Source organism: Protopterus annectens, chromosome 1.part1, assembly GCF_019279795.1.
Source record: "Protopterus annectens isolate FY-2018-M chromosome 1.part1, PAN1.0, whole genome shotgun sequence".
In the NCBI taxonomy this organism is placed as follows: domain Eukaryota; kingdom Metazoa; phylum Chordata; order Ceratodontiformes; family Protopteridae; genus Protopterus; species Protopterus annectens.
Genome location: NC_056726.1, coordinates 723,496,227 through 723,522,824, shown reverse-complemented (window position 1 = coordinate 723,522,824; position 26,598 = coordinate 723,496,227). Strand labels below are relative to the sequence as shown.

At 43.3% G+C, this 26,598-nt stretch overlaps 1 protein-coding gene across 1 annotated transcript in view; it reads right to left on the bottom strand.

Moving 5' to 3' along the window:
• The window catches only part of SIGMAR1 (sigma non-opioid intracellular receptor 1), a 318,701-nt gene that overhangs the window by 141,703 nt on the left and 150,400 nt on the right, over positions 1-26,598 (bottom strand). The window contains exon 2 of the mRNA XM_044077789.1: positions 12,448-12,648. Coding sequence (XP_043933724.1) covers positions 12,448-12,648 — 201 coding nt within the window. The remainder of the gene's footprint in view (positions 1-12,447; positions 12,649-26,598) is intronic.

The following is a 26,598-nucleotide window of genomic DNA, read 5'->3' as shown; positions in this document are numbered from 1 at the left end:
TGCAAATGTAGTAGTTTGGGAGGCCACATGTCTTGTATCCATTTCCCATTGAAGTGTGCTCCCCAAGCCAAGTCCGAGGCATCCGTCGTTAGGATCTGACTCGCCTCTGGTCGGGTCACAGAGAGTCCCTTGTTTAGGTGACATTCCTGAGCCCACCACAAGAATTCCTTCTGGATGCAAGGTATAATCCGAATGACAGTGTCCAAACCGTGGCAGTGTCGAGTCCACACGCTTTTGAGATACCATTGTAGCTTCCTCATATGCAGTTTGGTTCATAGGTTCATACTAGGCTATCTGCCCTAGGGCATTTATAAGCCTAGCCAGAGTGTGTGTGGCTTTCACCACCCCTTAGGATGAGAATACTATACCCATTAGTTTGCTGTGCCTCTGTCCAGCAGTGATACAGAGATGATTCCCGGGGTAAACCTACGATCTCCCATCCACTCGTCAAGATTTCTCTTGAACAGAGTCAGTGAGGGGCTCTGCCTCACATGGACTGGGATTCTGTTCCATAGTGTAGGGAGTCTCTGGGTGATGAATCTGTCCCTCCAGCACGTCCTATTTATATCCGTGTTGAGGTTTAAGTCTCTTGCTCTCATGGTTCTGGTGGATTTGGATTTTTTGAGGTGGAGCATGTCCATTAATTCCGGGTTGGACATGGCCTTGTATGTCAGGCACAGATCACCTCTGAGCAGACGGTATGCGACTGAATAGAGCTGGAGTTTCTTCAGTCGGGCATCGTATGACATATGTTTGAGCCCCTTTATCCTTTTGGTGAGGAACTTTTGGGGTCTTTCCAACTGCTGCAGGTGTCGGGTAAGGTACATTCCGAATGGGGCGTTGTACTCGATCATTGGTCTAAGTGAAGAGTACAGGGGTACAATGACCTCTCCTGATCTGGATGTGAATCCCTTCATGATCAGGTGGGCAATGTAGAAGGTCCTCCTAACCACTTTGGCAATGTGAGTGTCAAAAGAGAGGTTACCGTCAACTTGGGTCCCCAGGTCCCTGATAACTTCTTCCGTGTTTAATGGATTACCACCTATGTGGTAATTAGGGGTTACCTTGTTTTTCCCAAAGGGTATGACTATACATTTTTTGGCATTTAGCTTAAGGCCATGGCTCTGGCACCAGTTATCCATTTCTATGCGACCTTTCTGGAGGATGTCTGTGTCTGATGGAGTTTCAATTATGGTGCCCAGTTTGCAGTCATCTGCAAATTTTGTCAGCCACAATCCCCCTATGTTTGCCTGCACTTCAGAAAAATAAATGCCGAACAAGAGGGGGCCCAGGACTGAGCCCTGTGGGACACCGCCATGACCGCTTAGAGTCTGACATGGCACCAGCAACTCTAACCCTGTATGTTCTGTCCTTGAGCCAGTTTGCAACCCATCTTTTGACATATGGGTTTACATCTAAGCTGGTGAGCTTTTCTATGATGCCCGAGTGGGGTATTGTGTCGAACGCTTTTGCTAGGTCAAGATAGGCTGTGTGAACTGCCTTACCCTCATCAATGGCCTCAGTGACTGTTTCGAAAAAGTCGACCAAGTTCAAGAGGCAGGATCTGCCCTTGACAAAGCCAAATTGGGTAGGATCCAGTGTCTGTAGGTCCCCAATGTCGTTATTTATGAGTTCCATTATGATCCTCTCCATAGCTTTGCAGACAAGGCTCATCAAGCTTATGGGGCGGTAATTTCCAGGGTCCGTAGAAGCACCGCCTTTGTGGAGTGGGACCACAGTTGCCGTACGCCATTCTCTGGGTACGTATCCTGTAGTAAGGCTAAGATTAAACAGCAGCCTTGTGTGGGTTTAGTTCCTCATTGAGTTCATGTAGCACACAGCCGGGGACACCGTCCGGTCCCATTGATGCTGTGTTTTTTGCTTTAGAGAGAGCAGCTCTCACCTGGGCATCTGAGATGTTTGGGAGGCTAGACTCTGGTGGGATAGATATTTCTCCTTTTGGGGGGGGAGGAAGGGGAGAAATTTGCACTGAACCTGTCTGCCAGTATGTTGGCAATGTCTGTGGGTTCAGTGATTTTTTTATCATTTTGGACTAATTCTGAGCATATCTGGGAGTTTCCACCCAGGTTTCTAACATAGCTAAAGAAGGCTTTATGATTGTCGTGTCATTAGCGATTTTTCTCTCAAAGTTGGCCTTGGATGATTTTATGAGTGGTCGTAGTTTTTTGCTAGTATTGATCAGAGATGCCTTCCCATTTAGGGATTTTGCTCTGTCATGTAGTAGCTTTCTCCTCTTGTTGTAGAGTTTGTTTATGGCTGGAGTCCACCAGACCGGGCGCCTACCTTTGGTGGAAAGGGTCTTGATTTTATTAGGGATTGCTTGATCCATACATTCCTGGAGGTGCTCATAGAAGGCATTTGTAAGGGTTTCAGCAGCGTGGGTTGTGGTTTCCACTGGCTCGGGGGCCTTGAAGGATACCACTCCAGTCTTAAGAAGTGTGAAGCTTGCTTTTGAGAAGTTCTTCACTCTGGTCTTTTTTGCTGGGGGTGGGGGCGGGATGTGGATCTCCAGTGAGATTAATTTATGGTCTGATCTCACCAATGAGGGATATACTTCCGGTGTGGAGCACTTTGTCCCCATGTTTGTGATGATCAGGTCTAGTATATTTTCTCCTCTTGTGGGAATGGTGACTAGTTGTTCCATAGCATTTGAGTTTATGAACTCAAGGAACCTTTGGGCTAGGGTGTTGGGACTTGAGTAATGTTCCCAGTCTATGTTTGGGTAGTTGAAGTCACCCAATATGATGGTGTTTGGAGAGACATTCATACTCTCCAGTGTCTTCAGGAAGGCTGTGTGGGTTTCCTGGGTTTGAGGTGGTGGTCTGTAGCATGTTACAAACTGTAGGGCAGTTTTACCTATGGTTAATTGCACCTGGATGGTCTCCGATGCTTCATGCGTTGCCACTAACCTGGAGGTGTGGGTATCCTTTATGAATATGGATACTCCCCCTCCTTTTGTGGTTCGGTCCGGATTTTGGGGCCGGAATGCATGATATGAGGTATAACCTGATAGTGCTGGGGTGCTCTCAGGAGCCTTGAACCAGGTTTCAGTCACAGCACAGACATCGATGTTCTCCATACTGAGGAGGGCTTCAAGGGCATGCATCTTGAGGTTTAGACTTCTGGCATTGAGCAGTATTACCCTTAATTTTCTCCATTTTTGTTTTCTAGGGCGGTAGGTTTATCATTTGAGCCTTGCCTAAAAAGGCACTATGGGGTGGCAAGAGCCTTTGCCAATATCCGAAGCCCAGGGTGACAGGTGCAAGCCGCCCTTCAAGCAGCGTGGCTTGTCAAGCATGTCATCCCAGGCAGACAGACATTGGATCCCCTTAGAATGACACCAGTAATTAAGCCAATTATTAAAGCTGATCATTTTGTCTCTGTATTGTGGCATCATTCTTGGTGAGGGTAGGATACTGCTCAGGGTCAGGGTCATACCGGCCTGGGCTACATAATCTGAGAGCTCCTCTATGTCTCTTTTCATGTAGTCCAGGGAGGTACATCTCAGGTCGTTGACACCGGCATGGACAATGACTGAGTCATACTTGTACTTGCTGTGGAGTGACCTGAGTGCTTGTGTTATGTGGCGGATTCTAGCGCCTGACAGGCAGCTTACTGTGATCTTTTCCTTGTTCAGTCTGGTGAGTGGGACGTCAGTGTGTCTGACTATGGCATTGGGAAGTACTAGAATGCAAGATGCCATGAACCCCAAGGCTTGAAGGACTGTCCTTGCAGTCAGCCTGGACATTACTGACAACTGTTGGAAGTATAGCTGAAGAGATCTTTGTTTGTCCGGGGTCAGAAAAGCCATCTGAGAAGCTGTATTCAGTCTCACACCCAGAAAGCACATGTCTTGAGAGGGCACTAGACTGGACTTTATTTCGTTCACAGAATACCCTAGGCACCTGAAAACTGTCATTACATACTGGAGGTGTTGTAGTAACTTGTCTTTGTTTTGAGCAAGAATCAGGCAATCGTCCAGATAAGGATAAATTTGTATACCTCTCTGTCTGAAAAAAGCAATTACAGGAGCCAGAACTTTTGTGAATACTCTGGGCGCAGTAGATAAGCCAAAGGGCAATGCAGAGAACTGATAATGAGAAGTACCAGCCCGAAATCTCAGGAATCTCCTGCAGCTGGGCCCGATAGGGATATGAAGATAGGCCTCTGAGATCCAGGTTTACCATCCAGTGATCTTTGCCCAGCATAGGCAGAAGTTGTTGTAATGTTAACATCTTGAACTTTGGAATGTCTAGGTATGTATTGAGAATGGACAAATCCAGAATTGGCCTCCAAGTGTTTCCTTTCTTTGGCACTAGGAATAGACTAGAATAAAAACCCAGACCTACTTCTGACAGAGGGACCACCTGAATGGCCCCCATCTGTAAAAGTAAAGAAATTTGCACCTGAGCCTCCATCCTTTGAGGAGGCACATCCGGCATGCCTTTGAAAGGAGGAAAAAAGTGTGAAAATAAAACTTGTAGCCGTGATTTATTATATCCAACACCCATTTGTCCTGGGTGACCAAATGCCAGTTTTGTTTGAAAAGTCCCAACTTTCCTCCTAGAGGAGCTGCCACTAGAGAAGGATCTGGCAGCGGAAGATACAGGTCATTGGGACTGCTTACGAAAAGGCTGACCCCTGCCCTCACCAGAAGACTGTGCAGGAGAACTCCAAGTCCTAGGTCTGAAAGAACCTTGAACGTGAGCTCTGCCTCTACCACGCCTAGACCTGCCCTCAGACTGATAATCCGAAGAAGGAAAAGACCATCCTCTAGCAGGCCAATTCCTACTAAACTTAGGGGGCTGCACCTGCATAAAATCTTTGACCGTCTGCATAGACTTAGCCTTATCTTCCATCGTTTTCAAAACAGATTCCACAGAAGGACCAAAAAGAACTTCGGATTGAACAGGAGCATCCAAAATCCGAGCCTTAACATGCTCTGACAAATTTTGATCCCTAAGCCAGGCATGTCTACGAATAACTGAACCTGTAGCAGCCACCCTGGATTCAGCCTGAAGAGCATCGAAACCACACTGCAAAGAATGCTTGCCAACTTGATCTGATGCATGAACCAACTCCTGAAGCTCTTTACACTCTATACCCTCAGATAAAGCATCCACCTTAGATTGCAATTGGCCTAATAAAAAATTCTGATACTTCAGCATATGAAATTGGCAATTCAAAGCCCTCATAGCTAATGTAGAGGAGGTGTACACTTTTTTCCCCCATCTATCTAAAGCCCTAGAATCTTTATCCAAAGGAACTGGATTCTTAGTCACCGAAGCCTTAATACCCTTCGGACCTTGAATAATAGTTTCCGGATCAGCTCTAGGAATATTCAGCAAAAACATCCTGTACAACTTCTAAGACAGGAGGAATAGCCAAGGGCCTATGCTGTGGCAGAAACAAAAATTCCCTGAGCCGTTTCAGAGAATCCGAAAAATCCTGACCTTCCCACTTGAAATGCTCCCTCATGGAATGTAAAGTCTCAGAAAAAGAAAAATCCTCTGGAGGAGAAGCAGAAGGACAGGAGTCCTCTGCATCCGAATCCAAATAAGAAGGGAATTCGTGAATTTCCTCAACTGAGGAATCAGAATAGTCTGAGGAATGATCCATCCCCTCTAAATTTGCTTCCACCCTAGGTCTCTTCTCCGGGGGGGGGGGGGCATAGAACCCCTGATCAAAGTAATAAAGTCCTCAGCCATTTTTAACATATGCTTTTTAGGAACAGGGACTGGAGAGCTAGAACCATGACCAGGGCCAGCATGACAAGGTTTGGCCTTAGCCTGAACTTTAGCCACCGAAGTAGAAGGCCTAATCACCTTCTGTAAGGATGGAACTACAGACACCCGAGAAGCACCCTCAGCCGGGCCTAACTCCTGAGAGGCCAACTCCTGTAAAATTAAAGGTTCCCCATGGAATTCAGCCGAATCCTCAGCAGGATTCACCGGTTCAACCGGAGGCTCTAAAGAACCGGCGTCCGCAACGGACGCCTCATCCTGCTTAGACTTCAAAGATTTATCTTTACGCTTTTTAGCGGTAGCAGGCGTCGGAGGATCCGATGGCATGTTATAGTTACACCTTTTACCAAAAACAAGCCTGGCACAGTCTAATCTCCGTTTAATGGTGCGCTTGTTAAATCTAGCACAAAAGCGACACCCAACCATGTCATGCTCAGGCCCTAAGCAAGGAATACACAAAGAATGAAAATCCTTATGAGGTATCTGTTTCCCACAAGAAATGCAATTAACTTTTTCTGACATCTGGATAACCGAGGCAAGAAAAGACAAAGATTTCCCCAACGGGGTACTTAGCCCAACTTGGTCTTCGGTCTGAAACTCGGTAAATGAAAATTTCAGAACGCCGAACGGCACTTGCAAACGCTGCTTCTGCTTCAGACCACGCGGCAAGAAAGACTGAGGATATGGCGTCGGTCATGCGCTTATGTACCACGACGTACTGACGTCAGCTCTAGGCAACAATGACCGACGCCAGCCCAGCTCTTTGGTATTCGAGCCGATAGAGGACAGCGGACTACCCCACAGGTTATGACTGCAGCAATGTGAGACGAAGAACATCTTGCTATTCTGCAGGTGCCGATGCCGCAAACCAAAAGAAAAATTATGTAATTCCTGGGAATAACGAATTTTTGTAGGAGTTGGATCCCTAACTATGCTGAAGAAATAGAGCCCTTAACGGTTCTGATTTACGGAATCCCCATGTCAGCCGGTGACCAGCTGACCTGGACAAGTGAGGCTATACAGGCATTTACACATATTAAACAACTTATAGCGAGCTCATCGGTACTAGGGTTCCCAAACTACTCAAAACCCTTTATACAAACGGTAGACTGCAGGAAAGGATATATGACCGGGGTCTTACTTCAGACACATGGGCTTAGACAGCGACCTATTGCGTTTTACTCCGCAAAATTGAACTCCGTAGCGAAGGCACTACCACACTGCGTACAGGCAGTAGTAGCAGCCGCCATGGCAGTACAAGCCTCCATCACTCTGGTACTGTTTCACCCATTAACACTTCGGGTCCCACACTCAGTAGCTACAATTTTATTACAGGACCAAATCACACTTCTGGTCACCAAGTAGGCATCTCTCCTGTATAACAATATTACTGACTCAGCCGCATATGACAACTGAACGGTGCACTACACTCAATCCAGCTACATTACTACCCACACCAGAGGAAGGTATACCTCATGTTTGTTTGGACACCATACATGAGAAAATTCTTCCCAGTCCCGATTTACAAAATATGCCTCTGGCTGAGGCAGATTTGGTACTTTTTGTGGATGGATTTGCAAAAAGGATATGACAGGGAGGACACTGGTGGGATATGCAGTAACCACAGAGAACACAGTCTTAGAGGCAGGACGGTTACCTGGACATCACTCCACTCAAGCAGCCGAATTGGTAGCGCTGGCCAGGGCATGCACAGTGGCACAAGGAAAAAGAGTTACAATCTATATGGACAGTCAGTATGCCTTTTCCACAGTGCATGTCTTTGCACAACAGTGGAATAATAGGGGGATGGTAACAGCGGCAGGGAAACCTATTAACCATAAGGATTTAATTCTAGGTCTTCTGGATGCAGTCCAGTTACCACAAAAGCTCGCCCTATGTAAGTGTTCTGCACACACCAATAATAAGGATCCCATATCACTGGGAAATGCGCTTGCAGATAAGGTAGCAAAAGATGCAGCGCAAAAGGAAGACCACCTTTTTAGCAATTCTGAGTTACAAGCCAATGAGGTTTTAGATTTAGACATGCTAAAAGTCATGCAGACTCTCACAACAGATAAGGAAGAGAGGAGATGGATAAAATATGAAATAACCCAAAAGAAAGGGAAAGTGTATATACAGCACAAGATGGTAAATTAGTATTGCCTTCAAATCTTTTTAGATATGCAGCCTTAGTAAGTCATGGAATTACCCATGCAGGACCATCAGTCATGACACAGACAGTGTCGCAAATTTTCTGGTGTAAAGGATTCTCCACCTATGCTAAAAGGTTTACCCTCTCCTGTCTACTGTGTGCACAATATCATGGACGGGGGGAATACGAAGTCTGTTCAGACCTTCCCAGTGCCTCCATACCCATTCCACACAATATTGTATGGATTTTATAAAACTAACACCATCCCAAGGAAAGCGATTTGTATTAGTCATAATAGACTCATTTTCTAAATGGGTTAAAGCTTATCCAGTAAAACACCCAGACGCCCTGACAGTGGCAAAAATACTTACCACGGACATAATTCCACGTTTTGGTATACCCAAGCGTATCTATAGTGACAATGGCATGCATTTTGTTAACCAAATTGTCCAAAGACTTGGCCAAGTATTTCACATTGATTTAAAAAATCATTGTGCTTACCATCCACAGTCAGCAGGGTTGGTTAAACGGCACAATGGCATATTAAAAAGTAAATTACAAAAACTCATGGCAGAAATACATACTACATGGATAGACTGCCTACCACTAGCTCTTCTTCACATGTAAATTACACCCTCTTTCAAGGGTCTGGCTCCATATGAAGTCCTTTTCGGAAGACCGTATTATGTCCTGCAGTGGCACGATATCTTGCCAGTGGAACGTGAGGAGGGTGAGGAGCTAGCGGATTATATGAGGAAAATGCTGACCAACAAAAAATCTCTCTTAACTCACGATTGCCTTACAGGTCCAGAACCAGTAGAACCAACAGAAGTCGTGCCCAGAGACTGGGTGTGGATCAAAATCGTGAAGCGGAAGAATTGGGCGTCACCAAAGTGGGAAGGTCCATACCAGGTACTTATCTCAACCCCCACTGCAGTGAAAATAGCAGAACAAACCTCGTGGATTCACATCACGCACTGTAAACTTATCAAGGTCAGTCCGGTGAATCAAGCTTTTGATCAAATATCGGGCGATCCGACATGAAAGAACTATTCATCTTTGGTGTGCTGCTTCCCCTTGCAGCCACCATACAGTACAGACCTGCTTCCAAACAGGATGGCTTGATTCTCTTACAGACAACAGAAAAGCAGGACATGTATTTCTACTTTTCCGTCTGTATGATATTTGACTGTCCAATAAATGCAGCAGTCAAATATCTCTGCGAAAGAGGAACACAATGCAAAACCTGGGGTGATGTATGGTGGACCTCGCACCCAAGTGGCTGGGAGACAAGCGAGGCAAAAATTCCAAACAAGGACAAAGACAGTCATTCTCGCATAACAATTGCTGCACAGGGGGGCAGTGGGGACTATATCAAAATCACTATTCAGAACCCTCAGGTAAAAGACTCCGGCACATATGGAGTAGGATGTTCTTTTAGGGTATCTGCAGATATAATTGGAGGAATAAAACTGCAAATTACACCGAGCCAAACATCACCTCAACCAACGCTGCCACCTCAACCAACGCTGCCACCAATGACAGAAGAGGACCAATTGATGGTGGAGACAGGATTCACCCAGAAAAATGTCTGGATGCAGTGGGTACGGTTTAGTGCAAAAGAGGTCCAACAGCAAAACTGTGTCGCATGTGCTGGTGGACGACAAGAACTGGCAACCGTCCCCTTGCTTCCAGAGGAGGCAAACTATACACGTCTGTTGAGATTGTTCCACAATCAGACCCATAAAGACTGTAAAAATGAGAAGTTTCCCATTGACTAAACTAGCTGTAAAACCCCCCGCTGCTTTGGATTACCCTGGTGCTTATACCCGTTTCTATCGAAACACCAGCAAGGACTATGGCATGCTCAGCCTAGCTTACTGCAATAATACAATATTTGGGAATAATGACAGTTCTTTGATCAAACGCACAGTCTGGCAGATGTATGGTGGCTCTGCGGTGATAAGCTGCGCTCTAAATTAGTAATACCCTGGAAGGGGACCTGTGCCCTAGTGAAGCTAATCCTTTTCATCCGCTGCCATTGACAAAATGTAAACTCTCAACCTTCGCCTTGAAAACACCACAACACCCTCCAAAGGAAAAAGAGATGCCCCAAAACAGGCTTTTGATGATGGGGTATACACAGACAGCATCGGGGTCCCAAGGGGGGTCCCCAACGAGTATAAGGCCATTAATCGAATAGCTGCGGGATTCGCCTCCATATTTATATGGGTGCAACCTAACAAAAATGTAGACAATCAATTACATCTATCACAATCAACAACGTTTTGTGAACTATACAAAAGAAGCCCTGAAAGGTGTCGCCGAACAATTGGAGGCAACCTCCTTGGTGGCATGGCAAAATCGCCTTGCCCTGGACATGTTACTGGCAAAGGAAGGAGGAGTTTGCAAAATGTTCGGCACTTTCTGCTGCACTTGCATCCCAAACAGAGCACCTGATGGAAGTATCACCCGAGCCTTACAAGGACTTGGTATGTTATCAAAAGAACTGGCTGAGAATTCAGGGGTCAGTAATCCCTTTACCGATTTTTACAAACATAGTTTGGCAAGTGGAGCCATCTCATCGGTAATTTGTTAATATCCATCGGGGTCACTGCAGCTATCCTTGTGACATGCGGATGTTGCTGCATACCCTGTATTCAGGGACTATTACAAAAACTTGTCGAGACTGCAGTAACGAAAACTATGCATCAGCAACTACAACCAATGGAAGAAGGGACATATGCTGAGCCCTATGACGACATTGTTACTGATGTATAAATTGGCAGGACAAAAAAATCTACCTTTGTGCAATATCACCCATAGCCGACCCAAAATAAATGGGGGTTTTATGGGAAACTAAGGAAGCAAGTCAGGGTAATGGGAGGACGACATAGGAAATAGAGAAGAGGATAGCTGTCCAACGAAAAGAGGATACCTGTCCAAAGATCCAAAAGGATGGGACCAGAGAACTGAAGACCAACCTAATGCCTGAAGAAAAAAAAAAAAAAAGGAGAACAGGGAAATTACGCCTGACACTTTGTGCTTCATATGACTAATCTGAGATGGCCAGATTGAGCCTAAAAACAGGGAAAGTTATGGGGATTTTGTACAAAGGTAGTAAATACACAAGATCGATAACTCAACAAGTAAATGGGTTTATGAATCTCCTGCACAAAAATCCATGGGAAAAGTCAGGTGAGGATATCTACAAACATTTACACAACAGAATTAAAAGTGTTAATGGGGGAAATGTAAATGTATTTTTAGCTATTAACTTGTTTTATTCCATTATGAATGTTGCTACGTGCTGTACGTGCAGAATCTATGGGCGTCAACCACAAAAGGCACAACAGAGTAATTGTGTGACTGTATATGGTCATGAGAAAGTATGTGGTTTAACTTAAGATTAAAATAAAGCTTAGATGGAACTGAATGTCTAGTAAACATCCTGTATATTGCGTTCAAAGTATGATATAAAAGCGTAGGCAGAAGCACAGCTGGTTAGACATTTTTTAATGCTTCTAAGTACTGATGTCTCCTTGTACAAGTAAAATAAAAGAATCATTATTACCTTTAACAGATGTGCTGTCCTCTTATTTCTAATTTAACACTTACCTGTGTGGACTCAGTTCTACATACATTAGTTTGATGATAGAGCCAGAAAAGACTTCATGTGTACTAGACTCTTGGAAATAGTAATCAAGTAGTTGAATCAAATCCCTAATACCCAACTGCCAATATTCACAGATGTTAAAGGCCTTGTGTACCCGAGCCATCACAAGTATTCACACACTACTGTAAGATTGCAGTTTTACCTATTTTTACTTCTGCGTAATAAAGCTCTCTCAAGATTTATCCAAAAAAAGAAACAGACCTTTTGTAACTACTCCTAGGCAAGCAAGCTACTAACAGACTGCTAAGATCATAATACAGTTGTGTTGATAGGAAAAATGACTACATAACAGGAAAGTAATACAGAGGCTGGTCTTGTAGGGCTTGGTGGCCCAGGTCAGTTGCCTTCTCTCCAAGGAATAAATTTGTGGAAGTTTATCTGCCGTTTTGTTTCACCTTCCACAATAAAATGATCTTCCTCAACACCTGTGGATAAGTGTGCTGTGCAGAAATTGTGTGTGCATGTCCTGCAAGACTGGTATGCTATCCAGAATTAATTTCTCCACCTTGTAATAACTTGGAACTGGTACAGGCTCCCAAATCCCTGTGACCCTTAACTGGATAACACTGCATCTGCATTAAATTATCCAGAAAACATAAAAAAGTTAGCGAAAAGTAGGAATAAATAGTTTTCATGTTTCTCAATTTATTTTACTTAGTATCACTGGCACTACATCATGAGTTTGAAAAACTTGTCAGACAAAAGTCGACTTAAAAAAAACACTTAAATGTACATTTACTTACTTCTCTGACTTACCACTATGAGCAGAAGTTAGGCATTCTGGAGAAGAACACCAAATCTTTAGTCTAGAGATGTTAAAATCGGAGCTCCACAAGGAAAAGTAATATACTTACCTGAATGTCCAACAGTGTCAACTGCACTTCCGAACAATAGAACATATTCCGTGAGGGAGGCATGAAGCAGGCACATTGACCCCATCCAGCCACCAGCATTCACAAATATCCATTGTAGGTCCTCATCTGGAAGGATATGGCCAGGGTATTTTTTCCTAAGTTCTGTTATTACCTTGGTAAATGCCAGCTCGTGGTCAAGACCTGCAATGTAAAATTATAATAAATGTAAAACACAATGGCAGTGCAGCCTGCAGCAATGGCTAACTTATTTTTATTGCTTTAATTCCATTTGCACAAAACAATGCCCTCAATGACTGCAGTTGTAAAAAAAAGCTAAAGACTACAGTGCGTTTATTTGTACTTCACCACTATATCATTCAGGGTACAACAGTTGGGAACGACTGCTCATTTTTGCAGAAAATTCATTTAATTTGTGGCAAGGAAAGCAAGTGTTACCAATAAATTACACCAGCGCACAATGCAAGCATTGCGTATTCTTGATTAAGAAAGGAGTGCTAAATGACGGGAATATATAATGCCATTATAACGACTCTGCATATCTGGGGAACAATAGCAGCCAGTAAAGAATAGTGGTGAAGGTATTACATTTTAGGACTAGCAATTTGGATGAATCGCATCAGCAAATGCAACTCAGCCAGGAGACAAGTAATGTAAAAAATCATCACCTTTCTTAAACTCTGACACAGAAATGCACTCCAAGACCAACATGGTCCAGAAACACCAGTTTGGGCAATAACTGAGCCAAATGAGGACAGACTAGGAATGAAGAAGTTTAACTTGGGTGAAGGGTGCACATGCCTAGGAGTTCACACTCCTTTCAATTTCTTAAGTGGAGACCAACCAATGAAGAAAGACTGCTTCAAGGTGAGGGTTAGGGTGCCTGCAAGCTTGCACATCAAAGTCTTATTCAATGCTCAATGTATTGCCAACAACTCAATATACTGCCAACATGGGGGGGGGGACTCTACTTCCATGGATGACACGACCACTCGGCTCTTACCTAGACAAAGAAATGCTCTACGTGGTATTCACTGCTATGGGAACAAATAGAGTGCAGCAACTAGAAAAGGGAGATTTAAAAGAAAAAAAAATAGGATTTACACAGCTTCTGTTTCCTTGTGGCCTGGCTGGACTTTGAGAAAGATGGTCTCTAAGAGGAGTACCAACACTGTTCCTGTGCCTGAAAATGCACCACCACAGTAGCTCAGTGATCTCACATGTAGACACTACTGCCATACACTCATCACTTTTTCAAAACTGAAGCCCCATGTAAAGTCTGCTTGCATTAAGTTCTCCAAAACAGGTACCCTTCACTGTAATATCAGTGACCACAACCCAGCCTATGCCATACACGAGACATCCCAACTGCCCAACCATTATAATATATATACTATGGCGAACCCTTACAAACTTCAACCAAGACATTTTCAATGACCAGAGGAGTTGGGGTATTGTATGAGGAAGTCAGGAGTGTCAGAAAAGTATGCAAGAATGGTACAGGATATGTACGAGGGTAGTGCGACAGTGGTGAGGTCTGCGGTGGGAGTGATGGATGCATTTAAGGTGGAGGTGGGGTTACATCAAGGATCAGCTCTGAGATCTTTCTTATTTGCAATGGTGATGGACAGGTTGACAGAAGAGATCAGACAGGAGTCCCCGTGGACTATGATGTTTGCAGATGACATTGTGATCTGTAGTAAGAGTAGGGAACAAGTGGATGAGACCCTGGAGAGATGGAGATATGCTCTGGAGAGAAGAGGAATGAAGGTCAGCAGGACTAAGACAGAATATATGTGTGTGAATGAGAGGGAGGATAGAGGAATGGTGAGGATGCAAGGAGTAGAGATGGCGAAGGTGGACGAGTTTAAATACTTGGGGTCAATAGTTCAGAGTAATGGTGAGTGTGGAAGAGAGGTGAAGAAGAGAGTACAGGCAGGATGGAGTGGGTGAAGAGTGATTTGTGACAGACTAGTACCTGTAAGAGTGAAAGGGAAGGTCTACAAGAGAGTAGTGAGACCATCTATGTCATATGGGTTGGAGACAGTGGCATTAAAGGCAGGAGTTTGAGCTGGATGTGACCAAATTAAAGATGTTGAGATTTGCACTGGGTGTGACAAGGGTGGACAGGATTAGGAGTAAGTATATCAGAGGGTCAAGTCCAGGTTGGAAGGTTTGGAGACAAAGCCAGAGAGGCACGATTACATTAGTTTGGACATGTGCTGAGGAGGGATGCTGAGTATATTGGGAAAAAGATGCTAAAGATTAAGCTACCAGGTAACAGGAAAAGAGGAAGGCCTAAGATAAGGTTTACGGATGTGGTGAGAGAAGACATGCAGGTGGTTGGCATGACAGAGCAAGATGCAGAGAACAGGAAGAAATGGAAACAGGTGATCTGCTGTGGTGACCCCTAACAGGAACAGCTGAAAGAAGATGATGGTGATGATCTAAAATCTATTAAACTGGAATATACTAAAAACCCTTCCTCTAGATGAAGCAGTTGACTTGATTCAACCTTCCTAAAAGTCCTAAACTACTCCCCTGCGCCACAAAAGAGTAAAAACAAAAAACTGCAGCTGGCTCAAGTACCAAGCAGGCCATGGTCATAAGAGACAAAGCCTGGAAAAAATGGCATACAACTACCAATCTCTCTGACCTGCAACAGTACAGACACCTTCGCAACAAAGTTAAACGTCTAGTCATCAATGACAAAAAAGTTATTAAATTGCAGCATAATTTCAAACAAAAACAATTCCAGGCCTCAATATCCACACTATTAAACCCTGGTTCAAAAAGAAATCCCTGTCCACACCCTTAAAAAACACCCCTAGAAATTGCCACAATCTAACTCATACTTTGTTGAAACTATAGCCAAATTAACTGCCACATTCCCACCACCCCCACCCTCTCAAACTAACCACACCAACTACAACCACCCAGTAGACCCACCCACTACCATATTTTCTCTCTCTCCAATCCCAAACATCTACTATAAATAAACTCCTGCTCAAATTGAAACCAGGAAGCAATGCCCCTGACAACCTACCCCCAGAATTCCTGAAAATGTCATCTCCAGCCATCTCCTACCCAATTAGTATAATCCTAAACAGGTCAATTCAAGAATTCTATATACCAACCATCTGGAAGAAAGCCTACATTCTTCCCCTACATAAAGGCAGCAATATTGAGACCTCTAACTTCCGTCCCATATTGCCCCAATTTCTAAAATCTTAGAAAAAAGCATACACTCCCAGCTCCAGCAATACCTCAACCAATAATCTTCTATCTTCCTGTCAACACAGCTTCCACCCCACTCATAGTACTACCACTGCTCTCCTATCCTTCACAAATATGTTAACCAAGCACATGAAGGAAAACCAGACTCCTCTCTCCTTCCTTGATCTGTCCAAGGCATTCCACACCATTTCCCACTCCCTACATCTCTCCAAGCTTTCATAGGTAGGTACTAGGCCATCAGCCCAAGGGCCTACATAAGACTAGCCAACAAGGTTCCCTGGCTTACACCACCCAAGAAAGTTATTTTCCTGTGCCACTGTAGAGCAGACACACACAACTGATCCCCGGGTGTATTTCCTATTTCCCATCCACTCAAAGATTTTTCTTGAAGAGTGCTAATGAAGAACTTTGCTTGACATAGATGGGTAGCCTGTTCCAGAGTATGGGAAATCTCTGGGATAGGAATCTATCCCTCCAGCATGTCCTGTTTATTGTGGTGACAAGGTTTGGGTCCCTAGAGCATGTAGCTCGGAGGGATGGGGATTTCTTTAGGTGTAGCATATCCAATAGCTCTGGGTTTGACATAGCTTTATATGTTAGGCAGAGATCACCTCGGAGTAGGCGATATGCTACGGAGTCAAGCTGGAGTTTAAGGTGGTCAGTGTAGGGCATTTGTTTGAGGCCAGTAATCCTCTGCGAGGTACTTCTGTGGCCTTTCCAGCTGTTGCAGATGAACCCTGAACCTCTCTCCATCTCTGCTCTGGTTTTCCAACTATCTATCCAATAGAAAAACAATCCACTAGATGGCTTGAATCTACCTCCCCATTCCTTGACACCACCACAGGAGTTAAAGGATCCATATTAGGCACTCTACTTTTCAGTATTTTCATTAATGACTTTCATTTGTCTCCAACAACTCGTTATTCAATATGCAGATGACTCTACTATAATTTCCACCTCCAAAACCATACCTGAAGTACTCTCACACACACAGCAAGCATTCACCCCTGCTGAAAGCTGGATGACTAAATCATCTCGCACTCTATCCAAACAAAACCAAACTTCTCTTCTCCCCTAAGAAAACCACCACTATAAACCAGACTTCAAAATCTACTCATTAGACAAAACCACCCCAGAAACTGTCACACACACACAAAACTGCTAGGTGACACCATAGACGAAAGCTTAACCTTCGACCAGCACACCCACAATAACGTGACAAAAACCCATAGGAGCCCTCTATAGTCAAACACTTCCTCAACCCTACTACCAAACAAACCTTGGCCACAACCTTTCTACTACCCTTCTTACTATACAGCACCTCCCTCCTCACTAACATTCGCACTTCCCTAAAAAATAAAATGGAAACCTGTTAACAAAATTGCGAGATGTGAAACTAATGCCACCTACTCCTCCCATCACGGTTCCTCACTGCACACTCTCAAATGGTTTGAGCTACCTCAACACCTCATTCACCAGCAACTCTCAATAGCCCACAGAATTATCTATAAACCCCTTGCCTGTCCAGCCCTTACCTCCACTTTAACTCTATACCACCCAGACAACTTAGATCACAAACTGAGACCCTGCTACTTGTCTAAAAACCTGCACTCCCTGCCGGACATGCACTCTTTTTCTGCATTGCCAAACTCTGGAACTCGCTCCATACATTACTCAAAGCCACCAGTAATGCAAGGTCCTTCAAAGATGGCCTCCATTCACATAGTTACCCATTGGCAATGCTCCTGCTCCACACCCCACATTACCTGACCGCTTCGAACTGCTCCATTAGCAATACTCATACTCTATAAAACTGTTTATACACTTGACTTATGTAATTCAGAATGCAACTGTTCATACTCTGTCATGACTGCTAAAACTTCAAAAATACTCACGCCTTGCATTTTTAACTTGTTTTTCACCAGTATTTTGTTTTTTTCCTCCTGATTTGTAACTTCAATCTGTAACCTAACTGTATGTCTGAACTTGTTGTAAAATATTTTTTTCTGTTTGTTTACAAATGTCTATAGGGAGCTTTTCTCCTCAGGCCTCCATGGAAAATGGGCTCACTCCGGCCCAGTGGACACTCCTAGTAAACAAATGTAAAATAAAATTATTAAATTACGCAAATATCCACTTCTAAAGCAATTAAGAGGCATTAAGTACATTGTAATAAAAATGAGAAATACTTTAATCACAGTAACAGTAATTATGTAAAAGTCAGCAAAACACAAGGTAGAATAGATACTTTACTGTTGCAGCGACCTCTACCCAAACATCTACCATTATGCAAGCACCTCACTTGTACTGCCTTTTTTATGGAGGTTCATTGTTAGCAGATCATCATTACATCCGGGTACTACTGCTACCCCCCAACTGGTGGACACTGCAAGATCCCCTGTAGCAGCCATGTCAAAACCTGTCCTAGGCTGATCTTCCCTGTACTACTTGGAGAGACAGGGCAAGAGTTCTCGGATTGTCTCTCCAACAGCAGCCTAGCATTGAGCAGCATTCTACCTTCTCCTATGAGGACTCCACATTATGAACAGAAAATAACTGATTAACAATTGGCATAGAACTGGTGTCATTCGAAGAGGGTACAATGTTTATCAACCTGCGAGGATCTGGTCAGACTATGCTGCTTTACCAACGACTGTCTGCACCTGTTGCCTCTGGGATTTCAAATACTGGCTAAAACCTTACATGCCCTCATAATGCCTTTTTTAGGCATGGCAACCTGATAAACCTACAGACATTGTTAAAGTCCAGAAAAAAAGCTAAGCGTTACTGGGCGTTACAGATCAATGCCAGAAGTCTAAACAAGAAATTCCACTGTCTGCAAGCTCTCCTCACCCTGGAGAATGTAGACACCTGTGCAATTACTGAGACAAGACTTAAAACAACAGAGAGCACTGTAGAAGCGCAGGGCGACAACGCCTTGCCCATGTTTAGACTAAATGCTGCACAGGAATGACCAAAGGTGGAGGCGTGTCTAGTCACATTAAAAGCAACCCTCTCAAAGCTGGTCCATCAGTATGATGCATTTGTCTAAGGTCATTTTGGATATGGAGAAGCTCAAAGTCCCATGCCATATCCTAAGAGAGATCAGACGCCAATCCCAGCAACTGTAATCAAAATACATATCTATATGTACTAAAGATGCAGCCCGTTAACTTAACACCACTTAACACCAAACTACCTAAAATAAACTGGGAAAAAATAAACAAAGTTGGGCCCACCTCTTGAAGATCTTGTGACAGGCACACCATTAGGACTGTTCAGATATTTTGCCACAGAGCCTACTAAAATGGAATATGAAGACTAACAGAAAATTTTTTTTACACCAACAAAAAAATAAATGAATAAATAAAAAAAAAAAAAGCTTTTACTGGGGAAAACCAGCCTTGAGCCATTTGTCTCCACTTTACCAAACAAGGCAAAGAAACTCTGGGGAGAAAGGGCAAATGTAGTGTATGAAGGCAATCAGGAAGATCCTCAATAGCCACACAAAGTTATCTGCCACGGAATCCCAACTACTGTGGCATTGTTCCTGCCGATACAGGTGAAGACAGCATATGCAAGAGTCACTTTCATTCTGATAAATCTGCACAGAAAATTAGGAGCCAAGAGGATTGGTTCCAAAGTACTGCCAAGACCACCTTGGGCACAGAGGCTTGAGTAGTCTTTACAGAGCTCCCCATTCACAGTAGAAGGCAGTCTAAGGTGACTTGCTCATGAAAGCTTGCAACTCTGAAATTAAACCAATCTTTAGTAGCACAAGACAAACATTTCCTAAAATAACTGCCATATCAGTAGCTGAAAAAGTAGGATGTTTGCATTTGGTGCACAAGGTTATGGGCTCTATTCCCATACAAGGTAGGAGGATTAATTTTCCAATACTGACACTGCAGTGTAGAATAAAGGGGGCAGGGTTCTGCACTCATGAGTATACATTCCTTCAGATGAGATGTTAAATCAATGTCCCATCGACCAGAGTCAGTGGAAGCTCAGACAGAGGGAAAGATTCCACGTCACTTAAACAGAATATGCGGAAATTCCACAGTGCCCTGGCCAAGTTTCTCCTAGTAAGTAAACTTACCACCTCGGGTCTCCCATGAAGAGGGACCTTTGTGCTAGTGGGGCCAACTCATTCAGTGTAACTTAATTTTCACTGCATCAGCTGTTTCAAAAGGGGTAGAATGAGATTTCTTTGATAAGTTCAAAATCCTAAAGACAGACATCACAGTTTTCACGGATGGACTTGCTGCCATCCATGGAAAGGCTGGCATTCATGTAGAAATATCAGAGGCATGCTTTAATGGATATTTGAAGCTGCAATTAGATAGTACAAGTAATCCAAATTTCTTTGAACTGGACAAGTTAATAGGGCTACGTTCTCAGTGTCAAAACACACCAATTATTTTAAGATTTTCTTGTGGTAGGTCTGAACTGCTTTATGACATGGTCAAAAATAGGACCATTGTTGGGTAAAAGTTTTATTTTTCAAGCTGAAAGATTCAGGGTCTTAAGCTTAGGATATAAAACTACTCTCTACAGCTCGGGTATGTCAATGGCTAGTTCTTAAAAATCACAACTGTCATGGTCAGAAAAGCTAGGAGCACAAGGTTGGATTTCTTGCATTTCACCTAAAGTACTTTCTGACCTGACTGCAGGAGAAAGGTTAAATTAAATGTTTGTGCCAATTAGAGTAAAAGCCTATCCAGTCTGCAAACATTCTTATTAAAAGAGGAGAAAAAAGCTTGAAACATACTGCTGATGTGCTGCCCAGATCTGAAGGCGACAGTGACCCAGAAGCAGGTATTCTGAGAAGTTTTCGAAGCACTGTAGAATGCTTCAATTTTTTTCAGGCTATTTTTTTTTCCTGTTGAGGCCATTCTCAGCACAGACAAGTGGCAGAGCAAGCTCTCCAAGCATAAATTGAGAAGTCAAGTTGTCAGCTGACTAGTTACTGATGGAGGAATCAATGGCTTTCCTTTGGGTATGATGAAAGAGCTCATCCACCATATACATTTTTCTTTGCAGTTTGAAAAAAAGGACCACCACTTTACAGAATATTAATTTATGGCTGGTTTCAAACTTATCAAATGTTTCACTGCAGTCTTCACAGTAGTCTCTCAACGGAAGTAGGAGAATGCAAAATGCCACATGCCAATGCAAATTCCAATGCCCTTAGGTGTGTTCTTGCTACAACTGCATGCTGCTGGATTTGGTTACCACAAAACTCCATTTCAAATGGTTTTGTTTGGACAGACACTTTACTGGATAGGATCCATTATAGTAACCATTTAAAAAGTCAGGACATGCTACAGACAGTCCTGAAATATGGAAACTGAATGGCCAAAAAATCAGACTTGCATATACCAAGTCTGAGATGCTATTTCCTCTTAGAGATATGGCAATCTGAGTTGGTATACAAGTTTGGGGGAGAGAGGGGCTTGCCCTACCAAACGAAGTTTAAAAGGAGAAGCTTGATTTTCAAAATTCGGTCTTGTCCTCCTCAACCTGTTAGCACGTGGGCATTTCAAATGTCGACATTTCAACGTGGAGCCTCTATTACAGCTCGTAAGAGAAAGACTGCTGAAACTGCAGTTATCAGGGTGGACTTCTTGTGTTTTCTAATTTCCAAAGGACTGCAATCAGTTAAACAGTTGTGCCAGGGCTGCTAAACAGTAGCAGCTCAAACAAGAAAAAATTTCCTAAAATGTACAAATCAATGGAGCTGAACATCTGGTAAATATTCTAGGGACTGTAGAGACACCAAATGGTAGACTCCATAGGGTATTTTCTTGTGCGATGGCCTTATTAGAACAAGCTGTGTGCACATCCAATGAACCAAGTTGATAACAGGATTCTGCCACTATGTGCGTCAGTAATTCAAAATTACCATCCTGAACTTCTCTGACTGCAGAAGTGTATAGTAGAGAGTAGATTATCTGAAATGTCAATTAATCGAACCCAGCCTTCCAAAGTTTTCAGGTAGGAAAAATCAAAGTCTGAATATGTAAACATTATATGCATTAGCTTGTGCATGTTTTTTGAACGAGAAGCCTGCTTATGTACAAAAAATTCTTTATTGTTCACTGGATTTGCTGAATGGTTGAAAAGTGTATTCAGAGTGCAGAAAATACATGATTTTAGACATTTTTTTTTATACAGTTCAATTTATATTTGATTTTCTGAACAGTTTGATTATCCGAACTACCCTTGGTCCCAATTAGTTCGGATAATCGACCCTCTACTGTCTTCAACTCTTGACTGTTCTTACAGTAGGGACCTAAACAGCCTGCAAGCTCAGACCTGTCTGGAATAGGATATAAACCCTTTATCAGTCTTCGGCAACTGAAGCAGGAGGACAGCAGCTGACATCTGATATGACAAGGTATCTGAAAAGCAATAAGCTTGCAGTTTTTGTAGATTTCTAAAACTACCTTCAGCCACGGTCTGTATCACCAACTTGACAAAATACTGGAAGCTGCCTCATAAGGATAACTGTAAAGGAAGTGGAAATTAAATTATTTAAATCACTTGAATACTTCGCTATTTATCCTTCTATACAACACCAAATTAGTATCTGGTCATGAGGCTGCTGGACTGAAGGGTTGCAGAACAAAAAGTTCTTTAAAATGCTGAATTAGTTTCATCTTTTCAAGGTCTGTTATGATGTCATCAGATAGCAAAAAAAAAAAAAAAGTTTACCAAGGAAACATACTGTCCTCTGTGTATATCTGTCCTAACAGGCCTGCCTTCTCACAGTAATCCCTGAGCTGACTTAACTTGATACAATGCTGGGTTTGTCTCTTCAACACAAAGTACGAGGACCACACAGTTTCATCAAACATGGCATAATATTTGTTATTTCGTCAGTATCAAGAAGTTCCGCAGAGATTTCTGAATTGGTCACAAAAGCGAGCACTGGTAATGAGCAAAACAGAGCTCATAAGACCAATGTAAAATGTCTATACTTTCTTTCATACTTGTCCATCAACCTCAGTGCTTTATCAAAAGATGGCTCTGGCAAGCACATAGACTTCTGGTCGGACAACAGATGGACAGAATTATAAAAAGAAGGGTCTGCCTTATTAGAAATTCCACCTTTTATAAAGGCTTTCTTCTCCTCTACTGGAAACTAGGGGCCAAGTATCTGAATATAGACCGTTTGTCTTCATTACATTAAACAGGTTATACAGACGGTGTTGAAGCATAAAAAAGGTAAAGCTCCGACTATGATGCAGGCATCCTGGGTTCATTTAGTATCTTGGGATTCTTAGGAGCATGGCATTCAAGGGAGGCGAGGAGGGTGGGGCACATGATGTCTGGCAGACACTGCAAACTGCTTCACCGCTGATGTTGGCCCCCTGCAGAAGAAGTGAAAAGCAGATTACCAAGGTCCAAACAATCGCTGCCACATCCATGCAGGCACAATCAAGGCACACAAAGAACCCCCCCAGGCAGAAATGTTATGCTGCACCATATCATCTCAACAGTCTCAAAACATGGGTTGGTACAAGTCGGGGGAGGTAGTTAGGACAACCCAAGATAATGGTGGGAGGAGTCAATGTACCCCTATTGGCCAGTTTGTGCCTGCCATGGATCAATAAGCTGCTGGCTGGCGTCCAGTTGCCTAAAGTGGGATAAATGGAATAGCTCCTTTGAGTTAAAAATGGATGTAAAACAGACCATTCTGCCAAACATGATCCAAGAATTGCTACACTCTATACAGATTCGCTGATGGAATGAAGCTTAGAAGGGGTTGACACGATGGTAAGGAGGAGGCTGGACATCCTCTGTACCATGCAGATAGGATGGAATAGCAGTGCAGCAAAGCCACTTTGCTCAGGATCCATAGTTACCTACTCATGAGCAGGGCAGACTAGAAATGGTGTGGGAACTGTGGCAAGAGCCATCAGAAGACAGGGAGATCTGCCATCAGACTTTGTGATAAGACTAGTGGCAGTCAGACTTTAGTGTAAGGCTACGCAATATTCTAAATCTCAGCCTATGCATCACAGCAAGGTTAAGAGTGTGAGGAAGAGTGCATTAAGGGTCCCCAGTGAAAACAGCTGGCCCACATTCTAAACCACAGACTGTCTCAGTAAGCTGCATGCAGAAGGCTCTAAGAGTTAAATACTAGACTGAAGACCTGTAAGTTGGTTTTACAGAAAGGACAAGAGTTAAAGTACTCAGGGCTGCAGCACCTCAGGAAGAGGGAATGAGTGGGGGGTGAAGAATGGCAGCGTCTCAAACCAGCATGCTTGAGGACAGTAAAACAGATATGCAGCCAAGCCAGGTATGGAAATAGGATACATAAGGAAACGTGGTGGCAGAGTGCAGAAGTCCAAACAGTTATCAAAAGAAAGGAGGAGTGCAGAGAAAAGTGGGAGGGAAAAGGACCAGCCAGTCAAAGAATGCATACTGGCTGGCCAATAAAGAGGCAGAGTGTGCAGCTGTAGTAGCAAAGAACAATGCATCAGAGGCTCTCAAAACAGCTTCTTGAAAGTAACTCGGTAGATGGCACAAAGAAACCATCAGGCTGCAAAGCAAAGACAGAAACTCAGACACTTTTCATAAGTAATGCCAGCAACAACTTGTTCACCAGTCCGCAAGACATCAAAGGCAAATGGAAGGAGTACGTCCAGCAGCTTCTGAAGGATGAAGATCCCACAGAAGCTGTACAGCCCCAAATAAACACAGTCACTGATTAAAGTAGTAATAAGACCACCACCTAGGACAATGAAAATCAGGGAAAACAGCAGGCTCAGATGAAATAAGAGATCTGATCAAGATGTTGGTTGAATTAAGGGAGAAATGGCTCCAGAGTTTACACAGCAGGAGGGAGAGAGGGATATTCCAGATGACTGAAGAACAAGCATGCTAATACCAGTGTACAAGACAAAGGGGACATTTATAAAAAAACTTTCCAGTAGGTGGTATTAAACTGTCACACTGCATGAAAGTTCTGGAGATGGTGCTAAACAGAACAGGAGAAATTAAGTTGGAAGACTAGCAGTTTGCATTTGGATCAAGATGCAGCAAGTTTGCAGTAAGACAGTTGAGAAAAGGCTACAGATGAAGAGCCCAACTGGGCATTCCTAGACCTGTAGAAAGCATATAATAAAGTTCCAAGAAAGCCAATTTGTGCATTCCTGAGACTGATAAAAGTCCCAGAAACATTGGTAGAATTAATGCAGGCAATGCACAAGGACACTACAAACACAAGCCCGAACAGTGTCCAGACTCACAAAGGGCTTCCCAGTGCGAGTGGGTGTGCACTGCGGTTCAGCTCTGGAGGCCACTGCTGTTCATTCTGGTGATGGACTACATTAGCAAGAAATTACCAGGGAGAGATCAAAGCTGCTGTATGCAGACTATGTTGGGGCTGTCAATGGTTAGCATTAGGGCTGTCATAATGGTTAAAGTGTTTGCCTCAAACACACAGCACATGGTTTGATTCTCACCTTTGAGAGAAAACTGGCAAGGCTTAAAATAGTCCAAAAGGACAGCTAGCCTAGTACTTACCTATGAACCTATAGTAATATGGCATTACCTGCAGGCTCTGAAAATGGGGGAAGGCAGTGCAAAACTTAAGGCACACAGGATGAAATCTGGTTCAGAAAAGTCAGCTGTAATTGCAGTAAATGGAAATCTGAAGAACCTGAGAATTGGGATGCAAGGGGAAACAGTGCAACAGGTTAAAATATTTGATTATCTGGGAGGGGTATTTGAAGAGAAAGGAACTTTTAGGAAGTCAGAGCTAGAACCAGAGTGGACATCTGTCAGCTATACTATATTTAGGGGCATGGCAGCAAGGATGGAATCGGGGTTCCACATGGAGGAGAGGCAGTACCAGACCTTACAGTGTACGTTTAGAGAAAGCCTGCATTCACTCCTAGGTTGTAAATTTCTAATTAATGATAAACTGTTTTCTTATATTTGGTATAATTATGAAGCAGCACAGGCAACTTGCCCATAATTAAAAGTTATGTTTTTAGCATAACTAGGTATCAGGAGTTGTCATTCTTCCTCAACGTATGGATTCTGATCAATCTCGGCCGCTTATTCCAGAATTAAGAACTAGCTCTCGAGCTCCTCCCTGTGCCCATAATGCCCTGCTGTATCACCAAAGCCCCAGATAGAGTTTGCTGCCCAATCCCCATAGTATCAACAGAGTCCGGAGATGGGAAAAAGGACGGGACTCAAATCTGGAATTGTAGGTTCCAATACAGTCCAACAGGTCAGTCCAGAAACTTTGGGCAGGGGATGGCTGAGAGGCAAGTAGAGAATGCATGAAAATGGACAATGGATACCTAGTTATGGTAAGAACATATGTCCTTTTCATTCTTCTCAACGTATGGGACAGAGTCTCCAGCTACGTTGCTCTTGGGTGGCCCTCATGGAAGAATATTCCAGAGCACCGCTGAGCCAAAGGAGGCTCTACTTCTAGAAAGAATATCCAGTTTGTAATGCTAAACAAAAAAGTCTGAGCATTGGACCATGTAGCTGCAGCACAAAAATAGTCAACAGATGTTCTGGACCAAAAGGCAAATGAAGTGACCATAGATCTGGCTGAATGAGCCTTGGGAAGCTTAGGTAATGCCATGCATTTTGTGAATAAATCCAAGAGATACAATCTGTTATCCAAAGTGACTTTAGACACTGGATAATCCAGTCTTTTTGTGGAAAAGTAAACAAAGTTGATCTGATTTTCTAAATTGTTTTGTCCTATGAAGACAAAGTAATTTGCGCACATGCAGGTGATGTAGCATGCATTTTCCTTCATTGGTAAAATATGGACAGAGGACTAGTAAATGAAGATACTGGTGAATGTTATTCTCGGAGGGAACTTTAGGTTAAAAAAAAAAAAAAAGTGGGGGGGGG